Source organism: Phalacrocorax aristotelis, chromosome 1 (assembly GCF_949628215.1).
Source record: "Phalacrocorax aristotelis chromosome 1, bGulAri2.1, whole genome shotgun sequence".
Taxonomy (NCBI): domain Eukaryota; kingdom Metazoa; phylum Chordata; class Aves; order Suliformes; family Phalacrocoracidae; genus Phalacrocorax; species Phalacrocorax aristotelis.
The window spans coordinates 86,465,443-86,493,416 of record NC_134276.1 but is presented as its reverse complement, the minus strand read 5'-3'; the positions used below and the strand labels follow the sequence as shown (position 1 = coordinate 86,493,416).

At 39.8% G+C, this 27,974-nt stretch overlaps 1 protein-coding gene across 2 annotated transcripts in view; it reads left to right on the top strand.

Moving 5' to 3' along the window:
• MAP3K15 (mitogen-activated protein kinase kinase kinase 15) overlaps positions 1-27,974 on the top strand; it is a 97,169-nt gene that overhangs the window by 7,020 nt on the left and 62,175 nt on the right. For both annotated transcript variants that reach the window (XM_075096555.1, XM_075096545.1), the window contains exons 2-3: positions 20,994-21,133; positions 25,077-25,100. In XM_075096555.1, coding sequence (XP_074952656.1) covers positions 20,994-21,133; positions 25,077-25,100 — 164 coding nt within the window. The remainder of the gene's footprint in view (positions 1-20,993; positions 21,134-25,076; positions 25,101-27,974) is intronic.

Here is a 27,974-nt window from a genome sequence, read left to right as displayed (position 1 = left end):
TGTTACTTCTCCTCTGGAGCTAACACCTCTTTTTAGTTGTCATGGGTCATATGGAAAGAAATGCTGACGGTCCAAACCCAGCATGGGTCCCGCCTTCTAATAAAGCTTTGAATGAAGTTGTTTGCACCTCTAAAAATCTGGTGCTAACCATGCAAATTTGGATCTCTTTCATTGTTCCAAGGTGAGATTATGTATGTGTGCATGCACCCTCTATGTGAAGTGGCTCATTTCTGTGCCATGACTTTTTGGATAAAGGGAAAAAAATTAGGAATGCAGTTCTCCTTTTCATGTTCTTCCCTCTGCATGAAACTTACTTGCATGAAAAAAAAAAAGAAACCAAAACAATAACAAAACCAAAAAACAACCTGACCTACAACTGTCCATTTTCTCTGCTTGTCTTTTTCTGCTTCTGAGCTTAAATATTAAATCTGAGAAGGCTTCCCAGAATGTGTGAACCCTGTGTCACTGAGCTTTGTAGCTAGGAACACATCAGATGATTTCTAGTTGCTGAATCAGCTAAGAATGAATCTTCTCCCTGAATGAAGTATGAATTGTGTGTGTTTCAGTTTTCTTTTAATTTACTCTGCAAGTAATATTTTTCACTGTATGATTAAAAGTCTTATTGATTTTTTTACTAAATAGACTTAGTTACACAGGAGCTTTTATACCCATTACAGCCATTTTAAATTATTTAGAAAATTTGAACATTTAGGGTTATTCTGAAGAGGTGAATGAATGCATCTATCTTGAGCTGCCTTTGATCTGGAGACCAATTATTGCCACATTTAAGGCCCCTGAAAACACTGCAGTTAAGGTGTTTTTTTGTTTTTTAAATATTGCTTAAATGTTTTTTTGGGGTGGAAATGAAACTCTTCTGCAGCGTTTTTCTGGAACTCTTCATATAAATAAATGTTGTTCTGTTTACTGATAGGAGTTAAAAAAATGTGCTGGCTATACATACCAGTCAGTGAATTCTAAAGGTTATTCTTTTTTTTCTTTTGTTTAAGAATGATATGCAAACATATTTTTCAATATAGTTCCTAAGTCACTCTGAAGGAATCTGCTGTGCCATTTGACTATGAGACATTGGCAAGCAGATCTCTGGCCCTGCCTTGTTGCATTTCAAGTTGCCTGTCAGTGACATCAGAGAGCTTCTGAAAAGAAACTGTACCTGTGGTTGTGACAGACAACCTGGGTGGGCACAGGAGGCTGCTTATGTGGAGCCTGGTTCCTGGCCACTCATCTCCTTTGCAGCGATTGTATGCTTGTTCAGTCATGCTATGCTGCGTGTAGCATATGCTTTGTAGGTTTAAGAGGTTTTTCTCTAAGACCTGAGGTCACAAAACTGAGGTTAAAAAACAGAAATATGTGCTTATGTGGGTTAATTACATAGCTTTAATTTCCATCCTCCCATGAAACAGACAAATTATGGTAGATATGTGGTAGCACATTTTATGTTCTGCAGTCATGTCCTGCTTTTATCTGTGTAATCATACATTGCTTTTTAAATCGTCAAAATACACTTGCATGTCAACAAATGTTGATGTGTTCCCTAGTTAAAAAGTAACTAATGTTCCTGGTTTGCAGATATAGAAGCTTGCGGTAGAGCTCTTCTGATGTGTAAGGAGTTGGTGCAGAACTCGGGTGAGAACTCCAGACTGTTTGGCTTCCTCTGTATTATGCTTATAAGCTGGCCTCAAGTTCAAACTGGCTGCTATCCCCATTGGCTGCGGACCTGCGCTCAACTGATACTCGGGGCATGCCGCTACTTTGACGCACATGGAGGAGCAGACCCAGTGGTGGCTGCTTGGCCTCGCTGCTGCCTCTTTTCACACTGCAGTGATGTTACGTGGCTGAAATTAGGTGGTCAAGACAGGAGTAGGGTCTTTCTTAGGAGGACCTCAATGTGGTTTGCCCCTTGCAGGTGAAATTTGTGAACGTGGTAGGCTCCATTTGCCTTGCACTTCAGCAGGGATGTGAATCACTTTAGCCTCGGGCTACCTTTGGACAGCAATATGTGTGACTGAGACTGAGCCAGGGGAGAGCGCGCAGCTGTTGCTTTATTCTGCTCTGTGGCACAGGCTTTCTATAAACAGTGTAGCTTTGGTCTCTTGCTGAGGTCAGTGAGATTCAACTGGAAGCTGATGGGCCAGACGTGTCCCACAGTATGATTTCACCTAGCCTATCTTCTTTCTCTCAGGAATGCTGCAAGTACCTTCACCTTTTCCTGGGAGGTTGGGATGGCTATTGAGGCATGTTAGGAGCAAAAGCTGCATCACGGTAGTCTGTGAGGAGGGACCCAAGGCTGTGACATGAATTCTGATGCTTAAAAGTATTGGATCACTGCGTCATGATAAACTGTGCTTGCATTTTTGATCCTTTGTAGTATTCAGCCTGACAGAGTAAATGATTCTGCTGTGGTGTTCAAGGTGGTAGAACTGAAACTTTTCAGAAATTCTCTGGTAAAGCTTCTGAGTGTTTAAACTTTGGTTTAAGTCAGTAGCTCACCAAGAGTTTTGCCTTGGAGCTCAAAGCCAAACGGGATTCACAACTTTTAAAAAAACATACCCCAGCTTTTATTACATGGAAAGTACATGATTCCAGCCTTGGTAAGCATCATCTTTCATTGACTGAAGCTGTCTCTGATGGCAGGCACAAGTCCAAAACAGTAATGACACTGTTAAGACTACATCCCTAGCTTTCTGCTGATCTGGGGTGGTATAGCTAAATCCAGTATTAAGGGAAGCACTCTAGTTTGTTATAGCTGAACTGTGCGCATATAGTTCTCTATACTGTAGTATATACTGCATTTATGCTTAAATTATGTTTAAAATTTCTTCAGTATCTCTCTAAAGAAACAAAGGGCAGTTGTAAATAGAATAATCTTGAAGTGCTTTTTAGCCCTGTTTCATTCAGTATAATCTTTTTTGTTTCATTTTGATTCAAGGTACGGAAGGAAATGTCTGGACGCTCTTCTGTTCATGGTTTTTTCTTCTGTTTAGGAGAACATGCCTTCATGCAGAGAACTGTAGCTCAACCACGGGTGGTCACTGGCCTCTGAACAATTTGAGAAATGTTGTTCACATAATGTCTAAAGCTTTTGAAGTCTTAAGTCCAAAACACATTAGTTCCGGAAAACAAACAAACTCCCATGTAAATCAACATGATAATGCGCTTTCCCTGACATTCTTTGGTTACCTACTGGTGTCAACATTGCTTTCCATGAACTGTTGTACTCCATTGCCTCCAGGCCTGTCAAAAACAGACTTACAGATTCATGAAACTGATTGTGGGGAAAATAACAGGGGAGTTACTTGATTTACCATGGGGATAGTGACTTATTTGCCACTTGATTGCCAGCCCCTCTTCTCCCCTCTGCTTTAAATTTATTACAAATGTTTAGTAGCTAATTCAGCCAGAAGAACTTGTATTGAATGAAGTGTCTTTGCCTTAGCAGTCACAGAAAGGCTGCAGGTTTTGTCTAATGCAGAAAAATATCTGCCCCTAATAATTTCACTTGGGTGAGGCTAGCTGCATTAACTGTTCTGTTGCTGCCTTTCACTCACAGCAGCTGAAGAAAGAAAAAAAGATTTTTTTTTAAATTTTTAAAAAAATTCTGCTGATTTGTGTGTATGTTGTAAATTTCTTGTTAGTTTTGCCTTTGCTCTGAGAGTGACAAGATGAAACTGGAGTTGGGAATTGGTAAATGAAAACAGTACAAGGCTGAATTCTGTCTGTGTGTTGCTTTCCAACAATACTAAACCAGTCATCTCTGCTGCTTTAATCTTAGTCAATAATAAAAATTTGCAGGAAAAGAGCTAATGTTTACAGTGGTCTTACTGTTTGGCACTAGGCTTCCTTACTTAGCAGAACTTCTGTGTGCACAATCCTGTTTAACAGAGTAACTGTCTGTTTTTATCAGCATCATCTCTCTTCTCTGGAATAGAGTTTTGTTTCACATATTTTCTTTGTAAATGGATGCTTGACATGCTTCAGTCCTTTTAACCCAGTTTGAGGAAAGGACATGATTACCAAGCTCAAAGCCAGACATTGTGCCCGTTCCTACTGCTGCTGTTCATGGTCCTTGAGGTAACTGCCAAATTATGGGTTGTTGTCAGGTGGAGAAAGTATCTGAATCAGAATGAAAGGGAGCCTGAAAATGGTTGAGATAGGATTCTTGGTTTCATGGCAATTAAATTTCAGAGTTGGTAAACTTACCTTTTTGCTTATTATAACAACTATGGAACAAACTAGGTAAGTCTTCATATTGTTTTTGGAAAACCAGAAACTGTCTTGACTTTCTGGCTTGCAATCAAGGCAAAAAAAGAATGCTTGATTATTTTATTCTTATTATTTTTTTACCCTTTAATGCCTCTTCAGATTCCTTGTTTTGCAGTAATGATTGCCTCTGAGAAGATATATTATAGCTTCTGAGAAGAATAGCAAGTTAATCTCCAAAATACCAAAAGTTAAGGAAAATTTTAAAGGTGGATATTCAGAATTTAGGGTCTTAGATCCTCCCACCATGACACATTCACAAGGTACAGATTAGCAATGTACTGTTGATCATCTTTCTTCAATATGACTTCAAATTTGAGTTTCTACCTTATAGTCCCTGAAAGTGGTGGCAGTTGCTATTCTGTTCTGTCTCATAAATCTGTGGGGCCTCAGATCTGACTATGGTAGTTGCACAACCCTAACTTTGACTTGTGTTTTATCAAAGCTGATGAAGCTTGAAGGATTCATGAAAAATGAATGCTGCAATGTGTCAAATGGATCCCTTCCTCCTTCTGGAACATATGCTGCTGTTCATGAAAATACTCACTGTTGTCATATTCCCAGAACAGTTTTAACAAGTAATTTGAAAAATATGCCGATTTAGTCTTGTTTTGCAAGCCTAGTACTCAATTCCAGCTAGTAAACAGCAGCCAAACCCTAGTTCCAAAGGGAGAAGCAGAAAATGCCAGCTTTCAACAGCATTTGACATTGTCTGATAGCCTTGGTGTCTGATAGTCATACTGCAGTCCGGAACACAGTAAAGATGGTTCTAAAGGTGCGGAGGCAACCTTGTGGCTGGCCTGGCCACAAATAAGAACCGTGCTGTAAAAGCACAGACCCAGTTTTCTGGCTTGGTCCATAACTACATGACAGTCTGTCAGAGCATTGACTCTGGGTATTCTCCAGCAGAATTCAGTGAATGTGACTAGTAACATCCTTTCTTTGGAAGCAGAATAACGCAGTGAACTACATTCTGTCTTCTTGCATATTTCTGAGGTTGGTAATAAGATGATCATGAGATGTATTCAGTTACCAAACAGCATCCCAGTGATGTTGATTTTTTTTTTACATACAGTCTGTTACAGTTAATACCATTTCTGTGATTACGAGAACTTAATCTTTGAATGAAGGCTAGTTTAGTCAAGTGAAATCAGGCAATATCAGAACTGATGGGAAGGTTCTGCTGATAAATGCTGAAGGTATGTAGCCCATGTGCATCAAAACACCTCAGGACTCTGTACAGGGCTTGGATAACCTGATACCACAAATTTCCAAAATATTTTCTTAGAAACTGTTTGCCATCTGAAAACTTCACTGCAGTAATTAATGTATTTCTTTTTTCCTTACTGCATCTGAAACTGTGCTTGTAAAACTAACACATGGACTCTAGTGATATAAAATTCAGTGTTCCCCCTGCTCCGTGGCTCAAGCCTTCCTTACAGGAATAGGCCTGTAAGTCTTTCCAACCATTTGCAATTGGATTTTTCTGCCAGTTTAAAGTTGTAAACTAATTTTCAGAGTGACCAATATAACAAACATAAGGCTTTTTTTACTACAGGATTCTGATCTGTGAATTATAATACAGTATACTGTGGTCACCGGGGCAATGCAGAGAAGTGGTCCTAGGGTGAATATGCATGAACCTGGGGTAAAGCAGTTTGTCTTAGTGTTATGGTTCAGCACCCATCCTCTCTGCAGAAGGTGCAATATGCAGAATTCAGAACTCTTCAAAAGGGAAAATTTGCTTAGTAGAAAAACTTGCACATTAATAAAGATGCACACTGCTTCTGCAACCCTGCACCCACCCCCCACCCCTCACCCCCCTTTTTTTTTTTTTTTTTGTTTTATTTTTATCCTTTGCTGATCATCCCTAAATCTGACTATGGCCTTTCCCCACAATACGAAGAAAAGGATGCTCCATCAAGAAGTGCAAGAGATTTCATGAAGTCTGTTTCGTACTTTGGACAATGAAAATACTCAGACTGCAGATTTGACCAGCAGTGTAAAAACTTCAGCTGTGGATTCAGCTGTGTGGTAAATAGAATGTTGCAAGAAATCAGCTTCAGAACAATACTTGTAGAGTTAAATTTACAAGGAAAAAGCTAATCTATCTTTGGATTTATTAAAAAGAGAAAAAATACACCATTGAATACTTAAACTGAGATATTGTCAGCATACCTGCTGGGATTCATCTTGTGATAACTATACATATGTGTATTTTGAGTGAGCCATCCTACATTTAATAAATGCTGGAGCCCATGTTTAGAGGCTTATTTTAAAATCACAATTTGATGTGATTCATTGTGTCTGATGAATCACAATTTGGAAGTACTAATATTCCTCTGACTAGAGAGATCCTATGATGATTAGCTTTGGGTATCTTACTTATCTTAGTTAAAGTAGAGAAATCTAGAATGGGTCTGCTGTGATAACAAACAAGCTGTGTTCATGCTTAATATTCCCTATCTATTTGCTGGAAGTAATGATGTTTACTGTATTTATAGAACAGTTAAAGATTAAGTAGATAATGGTTGTGACTTGCTTTGGAAAGGCCAGCTTCTACTGAAATTCTAGTTTTTATTGATCACTACTTAGTGCCTTTTTTAAATGAATGTTGCCCATTTTTGAAATTAGTGTTCAGTAGTACTGTTAACAGGAAAGTTAAAAATAGCAGATTGAATCCACATCTGCCCAGTATCCAGAGTATTAGATCAAGAACTCTACATCTATATGTGAGTGCAAGTCTCTTGGCTCGCAGAGGATGCTGTGGCTTTATGTAAACTTTATTGCCATTTGCGTTTTAATAATGCTGCCTTTCTTCCGTTAACATTTTCTCTATGCATAATTTATTGTGCTTTTATGTGGGTCCTAAATGACAGTCTGAAAGTCTATCAACATAAAGAGGAAATCTGTAATCTAGTTACGAAGTGGGATACCCTAGTTTGGTATGTACAAGTTCCCAGTGCTAATGATGATGCTGTATCTTGATGTTTCTTTTTTAAAAAAGTATTTGGGAAAAATAAGAGATTCAGAGTAGGAAAGTCATTTATCTTTGTATGCTATATTTTTAATTCTTAAAAGAATAGAGGTCTTAGCTTAACCCAGACTTATGAACTTTAGTGTGCTGGAATCTTCTTCCTTTCCACTGTAGTGCCTTTTATTTTGATTACTTTTCTTATATCTTACATTTCTTTGGGCAGAAGATAAAGCTCCGCATGATTTTAGTTTTTCAAATGTTTTTGATATATGTTGTTGGCCAGTGTGTGACCTATTGGAGATGTGCGGATTTGGCAGGTTTTTTCTGCTCCCCAGCCAAGGTATTCAACATTAAATGATGGGTGACTTTCAAGTGGTTTAGTTTGGATAAATGTCTAAAAGTTTGGAGCTTATGTAAACCTTCTTGGCCTAGAAATTGATTTGCCTGCAGTTGGGGAGGAAGGGACAGCCTTTCTTGTTGAATTTCCTACTCTCTTAACTTCACTTAGGCCAGAGTATCCTATAAGCAATCTTTTTTTTTTTTTTTTTATACTTCATTCCCTTTCATTGCCTTTTATGACCCAGTGTAGGGAAAGTTAAATAAAGTTCACCTTTCTCATTTTTTCCCCCACACTACAGGCAAGGTTCAAATTAGGTTCAGGTTTGGGGTGTTCTTTCTTTACGCTCTCTCAACTGGCTAGTTCAGCTCTAGTAAACATTGCAGTGGAAATAGTCTCATGTGACACTTGGCACACTGCTAGTGCAGCAGACAAGTGTGAAGCACCTGTTTCTAATTTACTCCATGGCTTCTTTTCTTCTCTGCTATTGAATAGGGCAGAGAACTAACAAATTCTGTAGAATTAGTAGGCTCTTTGGCTTGCAGAGAGATTTTAGGAAATAATGTTATCCTTAATGACCCAGCATAGTGAGAAGTATGATGTGAGACATCTACTCGTTATGGCTGTCTAGCATCTATGCCAAAACTTTTAATACACTAAGAGTATATAAACAGGGAAAATGATTGAACAGGTATCTTTCTCAGATCATCTGTGATGGGTAAGTATTTTTGTAGTGTCCTGGATACATAGATTTGGAAGCCTTTTTCAATGAGTGATGGCGAATTTGGGAAAAAGTGGCCAGTGAGTGACTTCTGGAATCTTCATTTGCCTTATGTCTGTGAATAATAAAAAGGGAAACAAATGTACATTATTTAAATACTCTGAAAAGTTCTGAATACTGCTTCCTTAGTATTCATTTGGGTATAAAGATTGAATGAGCACATGGGAAGTGCAAATATCTGTCTTCTGAGGTAGGATTCAGGCATATTGATTGCTCTGTAGATGCTTAGCTGTTTTACAGATTGAATATTACAGTTGCTAAATCAGAGACTGTTTGAGTTATAACTCACTGAGGTACAATTGGAAGATAGAAGAGAATAGCTTAGGTAACATATGAGGAATTTTCTTCTCTCTAAAGGCATTGGGTGTGTTGCAAACTACCTTTAAAATGAGGGCTATTTTTCAAAGCCACTTTTTGTATTCTAGTAGGGTATTTTGATTATTTTTTTTTTCCCTTACTGAAAATCAGAATCTTAATAACTGCATGGTCATGAAGTCCATCTCTGAAATCTCAGTTTATGTGACTAGGCTAGCATCACACAGAAGCTGTGGAGTAGAAAGAAGCAGAGGTAGAGTTCAGTTTTGTAGGTGAGCATTCAGATGCTTAAGCCGTGATGCTGCCGTTTCTCTTCCTGCACTCTAGTCAGCCTCTGCTCATCTTCAGCAGCCACTGAGGTGGGTGGGAGCTGCCTTGTTCACCACATACCCCACAGCTGCTTGTCTGCTATGAGCTGTGGTGTTTAAAAGTTTCTTAGAATGTTAAGATTCTTCAGCATATTTTTTTAAAAAAAAGTAGTGAGTATAGAGTATTTCACACTATATATTGGCTTTATAAAGGAAGGCTTGTTTTTGCTGAAACTTGCAATGATTAGTAGTTGTTGGTTTTTACATTATACATGGTCAAATGATGGATGTCAACCTGCGACAGCAAATTGCTGTAGTTTGCCTTTTTTCATTTTTCTTCTGTTGGGTGCATGCTTACAAGGTTTAAATAACAGCCACTGTAAATTTCAGTACTTTGGCACTGAAGAAATATGATTATAAAACCGGTGGGTGCCCATATCTAAGAGGAGTTTGTGTGTGTACTGTCTCAGCCCAGTCTTTTCTACTACTTACAGAATCTGGTTTTTTTTTTTAGTTACAGATGCAAGTGTGTTTTATTATATGATACATAAAATGTGAGTTTTCATGAGACTAAGTTTTTAACCTTTATTTCAATTGTTTTGAAGTCTAACAGTTTCTTGAAGTACTTTTCCAGGAGGCTAGCTGATACCACTCACAGGACTGATTAGCTGCAGTGACAAAGTGCTAACACAGTAGCAGATAGAAGCAAAGTTAGGCAGAAATTGTCAAGTTAAATGTAGATTGAGGAATAAGGGGAGGATAGAATGGGAAGAGAGAGAATCAGAGGCCATGGGTCATGGGAAGGGGGTAGCAGTTGCAGGCAGGGATAAGCATTCATCTGCCTGAGCCGTGAAACTGCTCAAATGGTTAAGATCCATGTGTTGAGATCTGTCTCAATTTCTAACCCAGGAGCTTGAAGGCTGTAATTTTACAAAGAAATGGTATAAATATTGATATCTTGTGCATGTCACAACTTTCAGAATTCATTTATTAGCAGTGTCCAGACCTTGGCAGGACTCATCTGATCTGATTGTTGTTGGTAACTAAAGATCTGTGACTTTCATTGTGGTCCCAGACTGGGTAGTTTTTTACAATCCTTCCTCAAAGAAGGGTGGCTGTGCAAAGGGGTGTGTACTGGGTTGAGTTTCCAGTGACAGTGCGTGCAGATGTTCTTTTTTATTTTACTGTGATCTCTCACACCACTGTGAGTTAGCTCCCTCAGACTTGAGCCTGCGTGGTTCCCAGAACCTCACAAGCTATGGTATGAAAACAAAAAACCAAAAAACGGTGAAGTGTTACTAGCTTTAGTATGGACATCATTGCCTTACGGTGAAAGTGGTGCTTCTGTTTGGCTTGCAGGTGATTTTACTGAGAATTTAACTTGTGTATAAACTTCATCCTTAGGCCAGGAGGTTACAGTCAATGCTTCAATGTAACTAAACAATCAGATTATATGAGTAGCAGAAAAAACTCTAGGCTGAGGCAGTACATGCAAAAACACCTTTTAAAGAACAGTCATCAATGCAGTTGTGTAATCATATTTATTGAGTGCCCACACAGACATCATAATCTGGGATTCACAAATGAGCTCCCAATTTATGGAAAACTCAAGCAAGAGTTAGGTGTTTCAGAGACTCCTTTGGAAGTCTTAGCTGAGGGTTTGAGTTGAGACAGTCCTTCCTCCTCTTTCTTATAGGCAGAGAGACTGTGGGTATAGTACTGATGAGAGAGATCTGTAGTCCTTCTCTGTTGGCCAACAGTTCGTTGGTCAGCTGGTGGGAACATCTGCAGGGAAATATGTGCTGAGCTGATACCATTCTTGACTGAAATACCTTAATGGTTACTGAAATTCTTCAAAGCAGAGTTGTGAGGCTCTATGGAGGGGGTTCATAGCACTGAACACCTTCAGTGTGGGTGTCTGCAGTTGACTTTGACTCCCTTCATATTTAGTGGAGAGAAATGGACACTTCTGGACTGCAATTCATCTCATCCTAAAGTAGATTTCTGACAGATCAGACGAATGGTGCTCTATAAGTGCTTTTCCTCTTTCTGTGTTGACAATGAAGGTAGTGAGGACTGGCTTATCTGAGACCAAACATCTCCCGCGTGACTCTGACCAACTCACTACTGAAATCTTAGCTTTAGAACAGCAGGGTTTCATGAGGCTAACAAGTACTTCCAGACAGCCTGTCTTGTCTGACAAATTCCTGTTTTGGTGCTTGGAAGCACTAAGGCTTCTTAATTTGGCATGAGATGATGTTTAACATTGGCCAGAAAAAATAAGCTCTCCAACAGAGTCTCAGAAATGACTGGGTTGTTTTTAATTAATTTTTTTATAAAGAAAAAAACCAACCTGAAGCAAAGATTGGCAAAGTTAAAAAGGACTGAAAGCAAAGCTTTCTCATGGAAAGCATTAAGCAACTTCTAAGCTTAGGTATACACTGTTTACAGTAAATTATATGTTTCCTAACTTCTGCAGTTCAGTATTGCAAGAAAAGTTCTTTGAGGATTAGTTCATTTCGTTCTTCCCCTAAACTGCCAACTGTACAAAAAATAAAATTCCCTGCTGTCTTCTGAATGACAGTTATTTTCAGATGTTTCACTAGTCCAATCACACAATATTTTTCTCCTTCATACTTGCGCAAAAGCATTAAAGATGCACTCTAAGTCTGGATGCCCTATGTATTACATTAACTGCATTACTCTTCTTCCCACACCAGTTCTGGGTGTACAACCAGCTGTGGGTGCTGGCTGTATTCTGTTTTGGCGGAGTCTGAGAGACTCTCTTTAAAGATCAGTTAAAGAAATACTAAGCACAGGCATGCTCTTGACACAATGTTTGCTCTTCTGGATCAGTAGAACTGCATTCTTATTTTAATGTGGTGCCTTGCCTTGTTTGAAATCTAGTTTTACTGTGAATTGAATTATTTTTAGGAAATGTTTAAAATGTTTTTTAAAGGTTCTGCGAGGTTTTTGGAAGAATCCTTGCTTCCATTTAACAAAAAAGTTGCTAATATGCAATTGCTGGGGAAAGAATTAAAAGCTTCAGGTGATGTATCTAATGAATAAGGAAACCCCATAACATAAAAATAAATGAGACCTTAGGTTACAGATCAACCTTTACAATCAGCGTTGTTGTTCACCTGCTATAATTTGTTCTGTTCCTTTTAACTGAAGTGCAAGTTTCTCAGGTGATTGAATTTTTGGAACAGATGGTTATTTTGATATTAAGGAATATGTATCATTTATAAATATGGCACAAATACTTTGTCATAGCTTCGAAAAATGAATAGGCTTAGGCATAAGTTTCTCCTGAATTGTAATAAATGCCACTGAAGCATGAAAAACATGTTCTAGTTCTATTTTTACTGTCTTCTGTGTACCAGAGGACAGATGAAAGATGTGGTATCTGAGTACAACTGTAAAGTAATGCCACAGTGCTAACATGATGAGTGGCTATAGTGTTTGGGCCTGAATGTAACTCTGTTGTGGGATTGGTTGTGTGGGATGAGTACTCGTACAGAATTATGAAAGCCAGAGATGAGCATTGGTCCCTCAATCTTGTCCATGCTGTTGTTTTGGATGGATGTCTGATTTTCACTGTATCCTGAGGGTTGATTTTGCTGGATGGGAGTTGCCAGTGAATGTTATCATGTCATATGTTGCTAAGATAGCCTAAGACTAAAATTTTCAAATTTTGTTGCCAAAGGCTGGTATTTGAAAACAAAAGGGCAAGAGGTTACAGGTGAGAACTGATCTCATGAACAAGAAGTTTCCTTCTGTTATGACTAAAATAAATATTCAAAATATTTTTTTTTAATTCCTTACCTACATTAACATGCTCTCAGGCTCTGTGTATGTGTTGCTGTGCTGGTTCCATTCATTACTGGTTTCACTCCAGCTACCTGTGCTTCTGTTTTTTCCACACTGGATTGTTCTGCTGGCTGCTTCTTTGGATTTCACCTTTCACCACCTGCAGGACTGCTGTCCAAAAAGCGCTCGTTCCTCTGCTGTTTCAGGCCACTGGGGGTTCTCCCAGTAGTTTGAATGAATCATAGAATGGTTTGGGTTGGAAGGGACCTTAAAGATCTTCTAGTTCCAACACCCCTGCCATGGGCAGGGACACCTTCCACTAGATCAGGTTGCTCAAAGCCCCATCCAACCTGACCTTGAACACTTCCAGGGATGGGCATCCACAATTTCTCTGGGCAACCTGTTCTGGTGCCTCACCACCCTCATAGGGAATAATTTCTTCCTTATACCTAATCTAAATCTGTCCTCTTTCAGCTGAAAGCCATTACCCCTTGTCCTATCACTACATGCCCTTGTAAAAAGTCCCTCTCCTGCTTTCTTGTAGGCCCCCTCCAGGTACTGGAAGGCTGCTGTAAGGTTTCTCCAGAGCTTTCTCTTCTCCAGGCTGAACAGCCCCAACTCTCTCAGCCTGTCCTCTTAGGACTGAGGTACTCCAGCCCTTGGATCATTTTTGTGGCCTGCCTCTGCACTCACTCTAACAAGTCCATGTCCTTATGTTGGGGGCCCCAGACCTGAACACAGTACTCCACATGGGGTCTCACAAGAGTGGAGTGAAAGGGGAGAATCGCTACCTTTGACCTGCTGGCCACACTTCTTTTGATGCAGCCCAGGATACAGTTGGATTTCTGGGCTGCAAGTACACATTGCTGGGTATGTTGAGCTTCCAATCAACCAACAACCCCCAAGTCCTTCTCAGGGCTGCTGTCAATCCATTTTCCACCGTATGAGTGCTTTCTTGATCTATACATGGTAAACAAGTGTACCAGCTTCCTTATCTCCACTTTCAGAGTGTAATCCAGGCTACAGCTTTGCTTGGTAAGTTCTAACTGTTCTGGTAGTTTAAAAACTGCTGTATTTCAGCTTTTTTGCCTTGGTAGCTGAGAGGCTTGAGTCTGAGTGCTCCAAACTTTTTAGGTGCATAGGAAGGAGGAGATACCTTGCTGGATGACAGGGAAGGACTATTTAGCATGCACCCGAATGCTGTGGTTAGAAACAGACTTGGATGTCAACTCTTCTTCCTCCTCCTGCTCTATGTGGATGTGCCTGCTTTCCAAACAAAGGCAGTGGGTCAGCTGGATCTGGCCTGTGAAGTGCCAGTTGGACCACTTTGCCTAACACAGCTGTTCCCAGATTTGTCTCTGGAGGTAGGACACTGCCAGTTTTAACGTTTTTGTGTGTTAAGCAGAGCAAAGCAATTGTCCCCATTGTTGCAGTTAGTAATGCTGCTGTATAGTGGAAAGGCTCATCTGAAAATTAAGTTTTTTGGTTCCCTAGCAACAACAGGGCTCTGGATTTGCCTTGTCCTTTCAGGAAAGTTATTCGACAGACTACTTTCCTTAGCCAAGAGCGCTGCTTCTGCTCAGCTAATACTTCGTTAAAATTACTTCTTCAGCACTCACAGCATTCACATTCAGAGCAGAATGACTTCATGGGGAAGGATGTGAAACTGCTTTCCAGACCAAGATTGGACACACAGGAAGGAAGAAATGTAAAAGAAAGGCCTGACTTTCCCCACTGTGTTTGCTGTTCTGGTAGTGTTGGCTTTTATAACAGGCCCAGTTGTTAGGCTTTTTTTTTATTGCCTTCCATTTCACTAGGTGAGGAGCAGAACTGATACATTTTGGTGTGCGTTGTGCCTTTCCCACCAATAGCTCATTTTGTAATAGAAAACCTGTGGCAGATGAAGGTAAGATTAAAGCCACAACTGAGTAAAAGGCAAAGGATGACCTCAGTCTGAGAACACAAATTAGAAGTGTTGCCCTGTTTTTGATAAAACAACACGTGCCTGCAATTGCCACTTTACAACAGTCCTTTTGTTTCCCTGAGCAAAAGGACAAATGATGGACGAACGCATTTCAGAACTTTTGCCATCTGATGGCCAGGTTTTCAGAATTCCTAAAGCACTTAACAAATCCATTACAACTGTCAAAATGAGGTACATCTAAGTTTAGATTTTGCTTCATTTCATGATCAGAGTGGGTGTGTGTGGATAATCTACCAGAATCAGAATTTTATTTTTGTTGTTTTCCCAAAATAATAATCCTTTAAAAATAATGAATTAAAAATTATTTGGCTGATATTAAAGTTGTTGTCTTAATGACACCGATCACAAGTTGAAGAAAACCTCAAAATCTCACTGTTTTTTCTTCAGTGCTTACTATACGTGAACAGAAAGAAATGTTCTTTTTTTCCCAAATTAATATAAGGATTTATACCTGATTTAATTTCCTGTCCTTTGAGTTCTCAATTCCTTTGGCCTGTGAACTAAACCCTCTTTCCTAAGGAAGGGCCCTCACTGTATCAAAAAGTTTCAAACCTCCAGTGTGCATGGTTCTGTTACCTTTCTGAAGTAGGAATTAGGCTAAAACTTGGAGTCAGACTGCAGCCACAGCTGAGTTCTTGTGCAAAAGTTGATTGAAGCTTATAAGAGCAACCTTCCCTCTTAAAGGTGCTTTGTAAGCAACTTCTGAACTATTACAGGTAATCTTAATTTTAGTATTTATACAAAAGCACAGCACTTGGTTTTAGTCTACAAGAAGTTAAGCTTAGCCTGAAATATGTGAAATGGTTTTTAAAGTACTATATAATGTGCTTATAATACATACAAGTCTATATTGCAGGATAAATAATTACTACCTAGATGTTTTTGTTTTTGTGACCAATTCTGGTCCTATAGAAAACCAGTGAAGTCAGCAAAGTTCATGCTGTAATATTGCAAACTTGAAGAGGTTGAATTGAAATACTCTTGGTTTCAACCAGAAATCCCTAAATTCAGAAAAAAGTTGCATGTTTATGTCTCATGAGACTTATCTTCTAAGGCAACTCTGGTTATATTTTTGCATTTTTACTATGTGATTGGAACATTTTATTTTTTTTTTTTAAGAAAAATAAGCAGATTCTTACAGAACAGCATGATTTTAGAGCAGTGAGATTTAAATAAACTGGATGCATTGTGAGAGCCATAACAGCATCACAAATGTTGATAGTGGTTTTACACTAAAAATTGGCTTGTGTTTAGGGTCTAATGGAAAGCACTGTCAGGTTCGCTGGTGTAACGGACTGTGCTGAAAAACTATGTGAAGAGTTCTGTTGGTAGTTACTACTGTGTTTTATTGCCTTGAGCTATTCCCTTTCTCAGTTTCTGGGAGTACAGAGTATATTAAAGTTGAGTGTGTTGTGCCTTTTGTTTTAGCTTATGTGAAAGCTGCAAAGGGTTCCTAGTTTTCAAATATACTTCAAATTTTACCATAACTGCTTCCCTATAAAACTTCGGTATTCTTTCCTTTAAAGGACCATGCAGTCATGCAGGAAAAAACGGGCATCCTGAAGTTACAGATTCTTGAAGATAGTCATGATTTTTTTTTTTCTTTAGGAGCATTGTTGTTGTTCTGAAGAATAACTTTGACAGTTTTCTCCAGTGGATTTCAAGGATAACAGTTGTTTATTTGCTAACTATGAAGGACACTGATGCAAATAGCCAATAATCTGAAGCAATAATAATCTGAAGGTTCATAATTTACCAGGATGCTAGTGAATAACAAGGAGCAGGGTTCTGTGTTTCTATATAAGGTTTCTATTATGTTAAGGTTTGGGTTTTTTAAAATCTGTTATGTATAGATAGGTTCCAAATGCTGAAAAATAATGAATCCGTAGTAATGGAACTGAGGTTCTTGCTCCCCACACAGATAAGGCTGGATGGAGGTGAGTCTTAGATTAGAAGTGGAAAGCAGTACAGGCTTTTTCTGACTGTTTCTTCTTTTAGGCCTCCTAGATTCCATTTAACTTTCAGCATATTTCAGGCTATTTCTTCATGTTCTCATGTTTACTATTTTTAATTTACAAACCCCAAAACCTGGTGCCAAAATTTTCATTTTGTTGCTTCTAGCAATGCCATAAATCATACAACAGCCACATGATGACTTGTGATTTGCTTAGCTCATTAAATGATATGATGCCTTCAGGTGCATTCCAGATAGCGAAATAAGTCCCCTGGTTTTAACCTGTGTAATAATGTTTTCTCTGAATTATTTATTAGTTTCATAGTCTCCTGTTTTACCACAAGTAATGATCTCTAATCTTCATTTCAGTTGTCATTTATCTCTTTCCCTGTCTGGTCTCTTAAGACATGCTACTGTTAAAATATGTAAACTGTAGTATAAGAAATTATTTATGTGCCATCTGCTGCAACAATGCAGATACCTAACCAAGATTATACTAGTAATACTGATGAATTACCTTAATGCACTAAAAAATATACACATAGCATAATTGTTTTATGATGGAAACAAAAGCTTAGACAAATGAACTGCAGTTGGATATATAATAAAGTGAGATCAATTTTGGGGTTTGTGACAAGAGAACTATTTGCAGAATGAAAATAGTTTCATGCACAACTACAAGAGAACAAAAGGAGTTGAAAAGCTCTCATGCTTATAGAAGAAATGAGGAAGGACACATTTTTATGGGTATGTTCTTTTGAACGTGAGCTGCTGCTGCAGAAACAAAGCAATGAGTTTAAATGTTCTGTTCCAGAAACATCCAAAATTGGTCATGTGCAACATCAAGCACGTCCCCACCCTTCCACACCCTCTGGTGAATGCATTATAAAGATCTTTGTACTTCATTTGGGAGCCTTCTGTCTTTACAGAGAGGCTGTACCTTCCCCTGCTCTGCCTTTGAACGTAGGAAACCGTATCTGCTGGTCTTTTAGACCTGTGTGAAATGTTTCATTATTGCATAAAATTCCTCATTCATTAAAAGAGTTGATCAAAGTTGGCATTAGCTCTCACTTCATGCTTTTCTGTAATGGAGGAGGCTGAACCTAAATTTGGAAGAGGAAGCCCAGATGTTTGGCTGAACAGGCTCTCCTGATACGGAAGATGGGAGTTGAGGACGAGCTGTGATTGACTTACATTTCTATTCATAAATAGAGCTTTGCAGAGCAGATACTAGTGTTGTAGTATTTCTTTTTATATATCTCAGGAAGTTTAAGGGAATTCTTGCCTCTTTCTTATCAGCTTGTCTTATCTAAATATGTCGCTGAAGTACAGGCCCCCAGGTCTGTGTCTAAAGGACTGTAGACGAAAGATTTTAGCAGGAATCTTAAGAAAAATACAGGACAACTGAAACAAACTGTGGTGTCACATATTAGCATTATTCATTGAGCGATTCACAGAACTGCCTACACCGAGAAGAGAGATGTATCCCTGAAAACAGTAGTACTGGGGAGCGTGCTTAGAGCCAGTGACCAGTAATACTGGACACCTTACGCTCAGCACCCCACGCGCTGGATACATCTTAGGGATCTGCCTCTTTAATAAATATTTATTGTTAGTCATCTGTTCTCCACCCAAATTTGTGTTCATTTCCTGGGCCCACTGGACTCAAACTACATTTCGTTTGTACGTTAGTAAAGCTGGTTCATAAGTAGATCTCTCTCTTCCCTGCTCCAAGCCTGTGCTGCACCTGCTGGAGTGGGGCTCTAAGAGCTCCCTGGGAACGCAGCCTCTCGTCCCTGCTCTGGTCCGCAGCCACTAGCACTTTGATGCTCTGCTTCTGTCCACTGTCATTTGCTTCTGTGTCATCCCTTGATTCCTATGATTAGACTGGATCCATTCAATTATCTTCCTGGAGCTGTTTTTTCACTTGCATATTTCTGTGATACTGTCTTCATCTCCTCTGCTAGTCTTCAGTTTGGTTTATTTTTATTTTATTTTACTGTATTCACAGCTGTGTTCATAAGGTGTGAATAAACAAGAAAAACTCATTCTCAGAAATGTTCTGTTATCAGTGTAAATGGAGTGATGATTAATTGCTTTTTAACGCAGATGCTTACTTCTGTTATTATGTCCATTTAATGCGTTTCTGATGCTACTTACATTGTTACCTAGCAGGAGTCAATAGAAGACAAATTTCAGTTGTAGACTACTGCATGTGGCAATGAATTGTGTATAGCCTTGTTCCAATAAACTCTGTTACAGATCACTGCTCACTTTGTACTGTAAAATGTAATATGTGTGTGCTACATGAACACATTGTCTAAATTCTCTTACCAGGATGGTGATTTTGATTTCACAGCACTCTGGTTCTACAAAAACGGTGTTTATACACGGTTTGAAACAAAGTTTATACAAGCACTAAAACAAGTCCAAGCTCTTAGACTTAATTTTTTTCTCCTAGATTATATTTGATTCTAGGTATGCTGGTTAGTTTGTCATAACTTTTGTTTTATAGATCATTTATGTTTTCCAAGATGATTTTTTTAATATTGGGGTAACCTAGATTTGGATGTGTTTATGGAGCTGGGGTTACTGCTTCAAGCCCGTTCAGTTTGTGTGACCCTACAGCGAGCAGTATACCAAGAATTTTGTCCATGCTGTAGAGAGCTGGCTAAACAGGAACTGGAAAGATCATTAGTAGATGTGCAGGATTTGAGGTTCCACAGGAATAGGGGATTTTCTCCTCTTGCCATGATTTTGTGTTGGGGTTTTGGTTTCTTGGGGGTGGGGTGGGGTGTTTGGATTTTTGTGGTGTTTTGTTAGGTTTTGGTTCAGGGTGGGTTTTTTTTCTTCTCCTGAATGGTGATGTTTTGGCCTTACTTAAGGCAGGTCATTGTCTTTGGACTCAAAATGTTCCTTGTGCTTTAACAGGGAGTCTGTTGGTAACCAGAGGGACTGGCTGACCCCAGTGTGGTGTGTTAGCATAGCCTGAGGGAATTGTACAGCAGTGTATATTCATTGCAGGCTTTTCCAAGATCTTGCATGCTAAGTATGAGGTGTTGATTCTTGTGATGTGTAACCTCAGTAAACTGGTTGCTGCATTTGGATCTTATACATCAGACTTGCTTTTAGATTTCTGGTTTACTAGTAGCTCACCCTTCTCTGTCATTCCCTGTAGGTACAACACTGCCTGTTACCTCTTCAGAGGTGTAGGATTTACTACCCAGCTGCACTGCATCTCTGGAATCTGTTTCAAACCTCAGACTCTCCTGTGGTTTTAATGCCAAGCCTCTAGCCTTATGAATACTTTGGATTTAAGTTCATCCTTCTATCCCATAGCGGTGAAAGCAGACAGACATATAGATGCAACCTTTAAAAAGCTTTAAAGCAAAATTTTCTTAGGTAGCATAGAGGATATAAGGATCAAGGGAAAAAAAATCTCAGTGTTAAGTTTCCTCTTCTCCAGTTACCTCTTCTCTCTCTACTGGTCTTTAGGCTATATGAGAACTAAATGGTGAACTCCGAATCTTTTGCCTTTATCTTAGCTGCTCTGCATAATATGGAGTATTTCTCTTCAGCTCTCTGTATAGGTCATCGTCCACTGACATAAATTTTTTCACTTCTATTTCTGACTGGAATACTACCCAAGGGCAGTGGAAGTCTTGCTCTGGCTACTTGTGGTTGAATCCCCTCATTCCTGCACCTCCCCCGTCTTGAACATCTTGGCCTTAGCTTTTAAGAGGCGACTTTCACAGTAATTTCTTTTTCTACCATTTAGGAATTTCCTGTTCTCCAAACCTCAGCCTCCTAAGATAAACTGGGTCTCACAGTTTTCCCTAATTTTTTGCCACATCACTGTTCTTACGGGTTCCACCTGAAGGTTTGGAGTCTTCCATCTTATTGGGCATTGAGGCTGTCAGGCCTAGTTCAGAGAGGAAATGGAGAATTGCTTCTTCACCTGAGGTATTCCTGATGCAGTGATTTCAAAACCTGAAGCAGAATTCATAAACTCTGCCTCCTGGTTACTGAAACACTGTGATAATTTCCTGAGCAGGTTCTTATCTTTTATACGAATGCTAAAATTTACTTGTACCATGAGAAAATGACCCTTATTTGAATATATTGGTTTTCGTCTGTCCAAATGTATGTGTAATTTCAGGATTTATTTTAAATTCTGTGTAAGAATAAAATTGGTTTTAAGATTATAAATTTTTAGCACTTTTCCCACCTTTTTCTCTCATTTCAGATGTTGCAGTTGTGGACATGAGTGATATTTCCAAGCAACCATCACTGTTCTACCACCTTGGCGTGCGTGAAAGCTTTGACATGGCTAATAATGTTATACTCTACCATGACATTGATCCTGACACTGCTCAGTCTCTCAAAGTAAGGTTTTCACTTAGAAATCAGCTTTATTTTAGAAATTTCTTTAAATACCTGATCGTGCAAATGTTTGTGTTTTTCTGAAACTTCTGTTGAATGTGATTTCCTGATAGCTACATAACAAAATCATGCTAAGAAAAACAGCTGATAGCAAAAATAGTAATGATTAGAATAGTGTGAAAGCTTGTTTATAAGAAAAGTTTGATAGTTTGGTACTGATTTTGCTTCAGATGTTTAGAGTTGGAAGTGAGAGTGCAGGTCTTCTGTCTTCCTTCCTTTCCCTCTTTTAATTAGAGTACATGTAAAAAGTGTTATGGCCTGTATAATAATGACACTTGAACAAGGGCTGTATTGCAGCCTACTCCTACTATTGATGCACTTCTATCAGATGAGGTTTGTATCTCCTAGGTGCTGAGTAGCTAAGACTATGGGAATCTCCTTTTTATTGCTGTTTGAAGATAAGAGAGATCCTCACCAGATCTTTTTTAGGCCGGTTGTTAATTTTTATAGTAGGGTAATACATGCTATACACTTAAGTCCTGAAATTGCTGTTCTGGATGCAAGTCATACATTGTTGATGTTTCTGTCTTTCTCAGTGCAGATTCTCTTTGTTTTATATCACATTTAGACTTTTATCCTCTGTATCATTACCTACTGCTGCTTTAATATCATCCATTTTCCTGCTGCCTTACTGAGAGCAGCTTTGTTCATGCTTTGTGTTTTTTTTCCTTTGAGTTATTGCCCCATACTCCTTTATTTTTCACACCATTAATGCCCAACCTCTCTTGATCCTATAAGAATAAATTTGTATAAGTGTCCTTGTCTTTTTCTAGAAAGCTCTTTTCTGACACAGCTCCTCTTTCCTCTTTTCTGCTCTTGATGTCCTCGATTTTACTGTGATGTGTCTAGTATCCCATACTTCCTGTCTTCAGGTGGTGGCTCACATACACATTCACATTCTGGGTGACCTGGAGTCACAAGAACTTGGAGTTGGAGCCTCTCACACTCTTTGCTCAAAGAGGTTATCCATATGGGTATGCGATAAGGCATACTTGCATGCCCTCCATTCCTCTAGCTAATCTGGGTGGGCAGGCATACAACTTTTCACCCTGCATTGGTAATATACCTGACTGCAAAGAGATCTTTCATTTTTGTTTTTCATTAACACATTTTTATCTTTATTTATGCAGTCGCTCGGATGTTCCGATCAACTTGGTTCCCCCAAGGATGTGCCAAAGTTTGGGGAGCACAGGCTAGTCATCTCCTATTTGTCTCTGCCCAGTGAGGACCTCTGTGGATGGCTTTGATCTCTGCACTTTGTACCAAGCACCTACGCAAGCACCAAACTGGAGTGCTGAATGAGGGTTACATCCATCCACGGGCTGGATCTTCAGACTGATTATTACCAGAACTTGCAAGTCTTAGCACTTTCAGTTCTGGGGCTTTTTTCCTAAGAATGTAGAGCTCAAGGACAAGTCTGGGGACCTGGGAACACTGGAGAGTGACTGTGTCACTTAAGGCTGGAAGAGCTATTATCTGCCATCATCTCTCTTCCGCCAGGAACTCCATCAGTGTCACTGATCTCTTTCTCATCTCCCAGTTGTTTGCATAATGTCCTTGGCCTAAGTAGGCCCCTAGCATATCTTACTATGGGATCAGAAGGCTTGATTTGAGTTGCTGGAACCAAGTAGGAGACATCCTTTGGATCAAGTGCTAGAGTAGTTGCGGTTCAGCCCCAGTTGGCAACTAAACACCATGCAGCTGCTCACTCACTCCCCTCACCCCTCTGGGATGGGGGAGAGAATTGGAAGGGCAAAAGCAAAAAAGAAAAAAGAAAAAAAAAAAACAAACCAACTTCTGGGTTGAGATAAGAACAGTTTAATTATTAAAATAATTATAACGATAATTATAGTAATAACGCTAATATAATAAAAAGGAAAATGGAAAAAGGGAGAAAAAAAAAAACCAAACACAAACAGTACAACCGCTCACCACCCGCCAACCGATGCTGCCGGTCCCTGGGCTGCGATTGCTGCCTCCCTCCCCCGGCCAGCTCCTCCCGGTTAACATACTGGGCATGACGTTACATGATATGGAATATCCCTTTGGCCAGTTTGAATCAGCTCTCTTAGCTGTGCCCCCTCCCCTCCTGACTTCTTGTGCACCCGGCAGAGCATGGGAAGCTGGAAAAGTCCTTGACTAGTACAAGCACTACCCAGCAACAGCCAAAACATCTGTGTGTTATCAACATTGTTCTCCTACTAAGTCCAAAACACAGCACTATGCCAGCTGCAGTGAAGAGAATTAACTCTGCCCCAGCTAAAACCATGACAGTAGTTTAAGCAGGGCACTGGGACATGGTTCAGTCCTACCCTGATATTCTGAATACCTCTTCTGCAGTTGAGCTCCAGTTCAGTCAAATATGGTAATGCAACTTTCTTAGGGATACTTCAGAAGGTAGACAGGGATTGCTTTTGGGGTCTTTCGGTGAAGAACAGTTCATGGCATAGGTTCTGGGTAGCTCTCAGAAGAGTTCATTTCTCCCTGCTGAGAAAGATCTTTATCTGCAAGTAGGTAAAGCTCTGCTGGAGATACTTGCTTAGCTAGGTAGACATATTAATTTTCAGATATGTGATATTTCAGATGTCTAAGCCTTCCATCACTTTTGTTCTGAGGTATTTTATTGGGCTTAAGGAGTTTAAGTTAATCAGTAATTCTGTTTAGGTTTTGGTACCTTAATATGTATTTTTTGACCATCTGCTTGTGTTTCTATATTCTCGGGTTTATGACTACTGTGGTTAAGTTTTTTTCCCCTTCAGGAATTTATTACTTTACTTTGGCTCTAGGTTGCTGTGCATGCCTCTTAAGAGTGGCTAGCCTAAGTGTTATAAAGGCAGTATTCATGACTGCTATTACTTCTACTGGGAAGATCTGTGAAGATCAGGCCGCCTGACTTCATATAGCTTATTTCTTAGGACCCATCCTGAAATTCTCCTGAGAGTTGTCTGTTCAGTTTCGCCAGTGTTGTTTCCAGAACAACCTAGTTCCAAGAATATAAGAGAATACGTAATCTAGATTTCAAGAGGGTCATATTTGCAGAACTAAATCTCTTAGATGGCCCCTGATATTTTTCTGTTGTTCAGGAAAAGGGTGCATGGACACAATCATTTCTGTGCAGTGGTTGTCCAAGTGGATTTCAGGATGTCAGATGTGAAGTTGCTCAAGCAGCATCATCGTCAGTTGTCAGAGCACATACAGTTAAATTATACCAATAACTTTGCTTAGAAACAGGTCTATATCCAACATTTGTAGCATGCCTTCCCCTGGAGATCTCTTTAGTTTCACCAAGGACTGTTCATTGGATATGTAAGCCATCATTAGAAGGAGGAGGAGGTTACTTACCAGCAACTGGAAATCTTTGAGGTCTGGTTTACTTGTCTGTTAGTTTATCATCTGCCTCATAGTTTCATTATCTCTCTTTAGATTTTGAGGTGGGAAGAATTAGGGTGTAGGAAGAGTGTGTTGGTCTGTGCCCATCCAGATAGGAAAGGGGACTAGGTATCTTAAGGATACTCCTTCAGAGGAAAAAAGTCTCTAGCTTTGAATGCTTTTGTCTTACAAATGCCCAGAGTGTGACTGGGTATGTGGAGTGCCCAGCCTGAGAAACTCCAATTACTGGCAAGTACCACTTTCTTCATCTTCTAAGCACTTCTTTAAATAGGTTTCTTCTCTGAATCATTAATTTTTTCCTAGCCTGAACTGCTAAGACTTTTCTTGATGTTCTGTCCCTTTACTTGGAATTTGCTGCAGCAGGACATCTGGATTATGCTGTGAAGAACACATCTGTGTGTATATATATGGATACCAGTTATTTTTATTGGAAATAATAATTCCCAGTAAAAATTAATAAACATTTTTATTGTGTTTTTTTTTTTTTTTCCTCCAGGATATGGTATCTCAGAAAAACACAGTAAGTATTAAATCCACATTCATTTTAAAACATAAAATGAGGATACTATATTTGAAGCAACTCTAATAACAAAGCTGCCGAGCATTTATATGCTGAAGGAAGTCTGGTTTACAATTCAAACTAGTGGAAATCTTGAGTTCCTTTCCAAAGTAAAGCTATAGTAAAAAAAAAAAAACTTTTCCTTAGAATTTCCTTTTTAAGTCCTAGAACAGTGCCAGTAGATATGTTATATATGTACGTTGACAGATCAAAATGTAAACTCAGAAGTTCAAAGTCTCTTTCTCCCTCTATCCCTTTCAGCCACTTGTCCAATTGTATATGTGTGTGATGCCTTAATAGGGCTTACTCTTGTATCTCAAACAGCTTTAGCTACTGTACCCACCCCCTTCCTCTCAAATTCACTGATTTTACTTAGGAATGCAAAAGCTTAATTCCAAAAGTAAAAATATTCTTACCCTTAATGCAAGTAAAACCAAACAAGTAAATAAGCCTGAACCAAGATAAAATTTAGTGATTATTTTAGGCTTGTTGCAATATGCCATGATGTCAGTGGTTATTTTCATTAAATACTCTACATTGTTATTTTGAGGACTATTAAATTTGCAAAGATCTTAAACTTCCATTTATTCCTTTCTGTTTCCCCCCATTCACCATATACTTTTATTTTCTTCTGAAAACTATTGAGCAAGAATAAAATAATAAAATGTTCTTAGAGTTTGCTAATAATTTAAAAGAGAACTAGAAAAGGTAATCCATTAGTCACCGCAGTTTATTTTGAGCTGCTGTTTATACTTGGGCACAGCACTGCATGTAGGCTAAGGATAGGTCAGGTTGAGCACAGGAGTAAATCCAGGTCATCTTCCTGTCTGTCTTGGTGATCTTTGAACTATTTTCTCCTGTGGGGTGTGAACTGCATTTAGTGGTCTGTAGCTCTGTGAAGGGGGGCCACAGAATGAGGCAGATTTGCTTGTGAATACTACTGTCCGTCAACTGATTGATGATCAAGATGTCACAAGGATGTGTTTTCCCCTCCAGAGCAAGAGGGAGAATTGTGACTGAGCCATTTGGTGGTAATTCCAGAAATGGAGTAAAGGCAGAGAGGACAGTGGCAAGTTCAACTTAGTGAGATCAGATTTAGTCACCTGCAGTCTTTATTTTGGCAGATTCTTTCTCCCACAGAGGGAGGTATTCACCTTGACGTGGAAGAGAAGAAAAGATGGATCTGGTGACATGGTTTCTACACTAGGGCCTGGTATTAGACCTATAAACACCATGTGGCTAGCAAAAGGAGCAGGGAAGCATCCTGAAACTAGGATCCTGATCCTTCCTTTAAAAAGGAGGGATTGCCTAACCCACTTTTTTTCAAGTGCTTAAATTAAGAAAACAATTGTGAGTAAAATACAGTGAGGAAAAAATAAATTACTTTAAATAACAAGTACGGATTCTCGACCCTTTTGTGTTATTTGAAGTTGTTCATATTCATAGAATGGTTTAGGTTGGAAGGGACCTTTAGAGGTCATCTATTCCAAACCCCCCTGCAGTGAAAAGGGACATCTTCAACTAGATCAGGTTGCTCAGAGCCCCGTCCAACCCGACCTTGAATGTTTCCAGGGATGGGGCATCTACTACCTCTCTAGGCAACCTGTGCCAGTATTTCACCACCCTCATAGTAAAAGCTTTTTCCTTCTATCCAGTCTAAATCTACCCTCTGTTAGTTTAAAACCATTACCCCTTGTCCTGTCACAATAGGCCTTGCCAAAGAGATTGTCCCCATTCTTCCTATAGTCCCCCTTTTAAGTACTGAAAGGCTGCAATAAGGTTTCCCCAGAGCCTTCTCCAGGCTCAATGACCCCAACTCTCTCAGCCTGTCCTCGCAGGAGAGGTGCTCCAGCCCTTGGATGATTTTTGTGACCCTCCTCTGGACCTGCTCCAACAGCTCCATATCCTTCTTGTGTTGAGGGCTCCAGAGCTGGATGCAGCACTGCAGGTGGGGTGTCAGCAGAGCAGAGGGGCAGAATCACCTCCCTTGACCTGCTGGCCACGCTTTTTTTGATGCAGCCCAGGATATGGTTGGCTTTCTGGGCTGCAAGTGCACATTGTTGGATGATGTTCAGCTTTTTGTTCATCAGTACCCCCAGGTCCTTCTCCACAGGGCTGCTCTCAATTCCTTCATCCCCCAGCCTGTATTGATATGGGGGGTTGCCCTGACCCAGGTGCAGGACCTTGCACTTGGCCTTGTTGAACCTCATGAAGTTCTCATAAGGCCCACCTCTTCAGCTTGTCCAGGGGTCTCTGGATGACATCCTGTCCTTCTGGTGTGTCAGCTGCACCACTCAGCTTGGTATAGTCTGCAAACTTGCTGAGGGTGCACTCGATCCCAATGTCTATGTCACTGATGAAAATGTTAAACAATACTGGTCCCAGTACAGACCCCTGAGGGACACCAGCCATCACTGGTCTCCATCTGGACATCGAGCCATTGACCACTACCCTCTGGATGTGACCATCCAACCAATTCCTTATTCACCAAACAGTCCACCCATCAAATCTGTATCTCCCCAATTTAGATAGAAGGATGTGTGGGACGGTGTCAGAGGCCTTACAGAAGTCCACATAGGTGACATCCATAGCTCTTCCCTTGTCCACTGAGGCAGTCACTCTACCATAGAAGGCCACTAGGTTGGTCAGGCAGGACTTGCCCTTGGTGAAGCCATGCTGCCTGCCTCAGATTACCTCCCTGTCCTCCACGTGCCTTAGCGTAGCTTCTGGGATGATGTGCTCCATGATCTTCCCAGGCAGAGAGGTGAGGCTGACAGGATGGCAGTTCCCCAGGTCCTCCTTTCCATCCTTTTTAAAGATGGGCACAATGTTTCC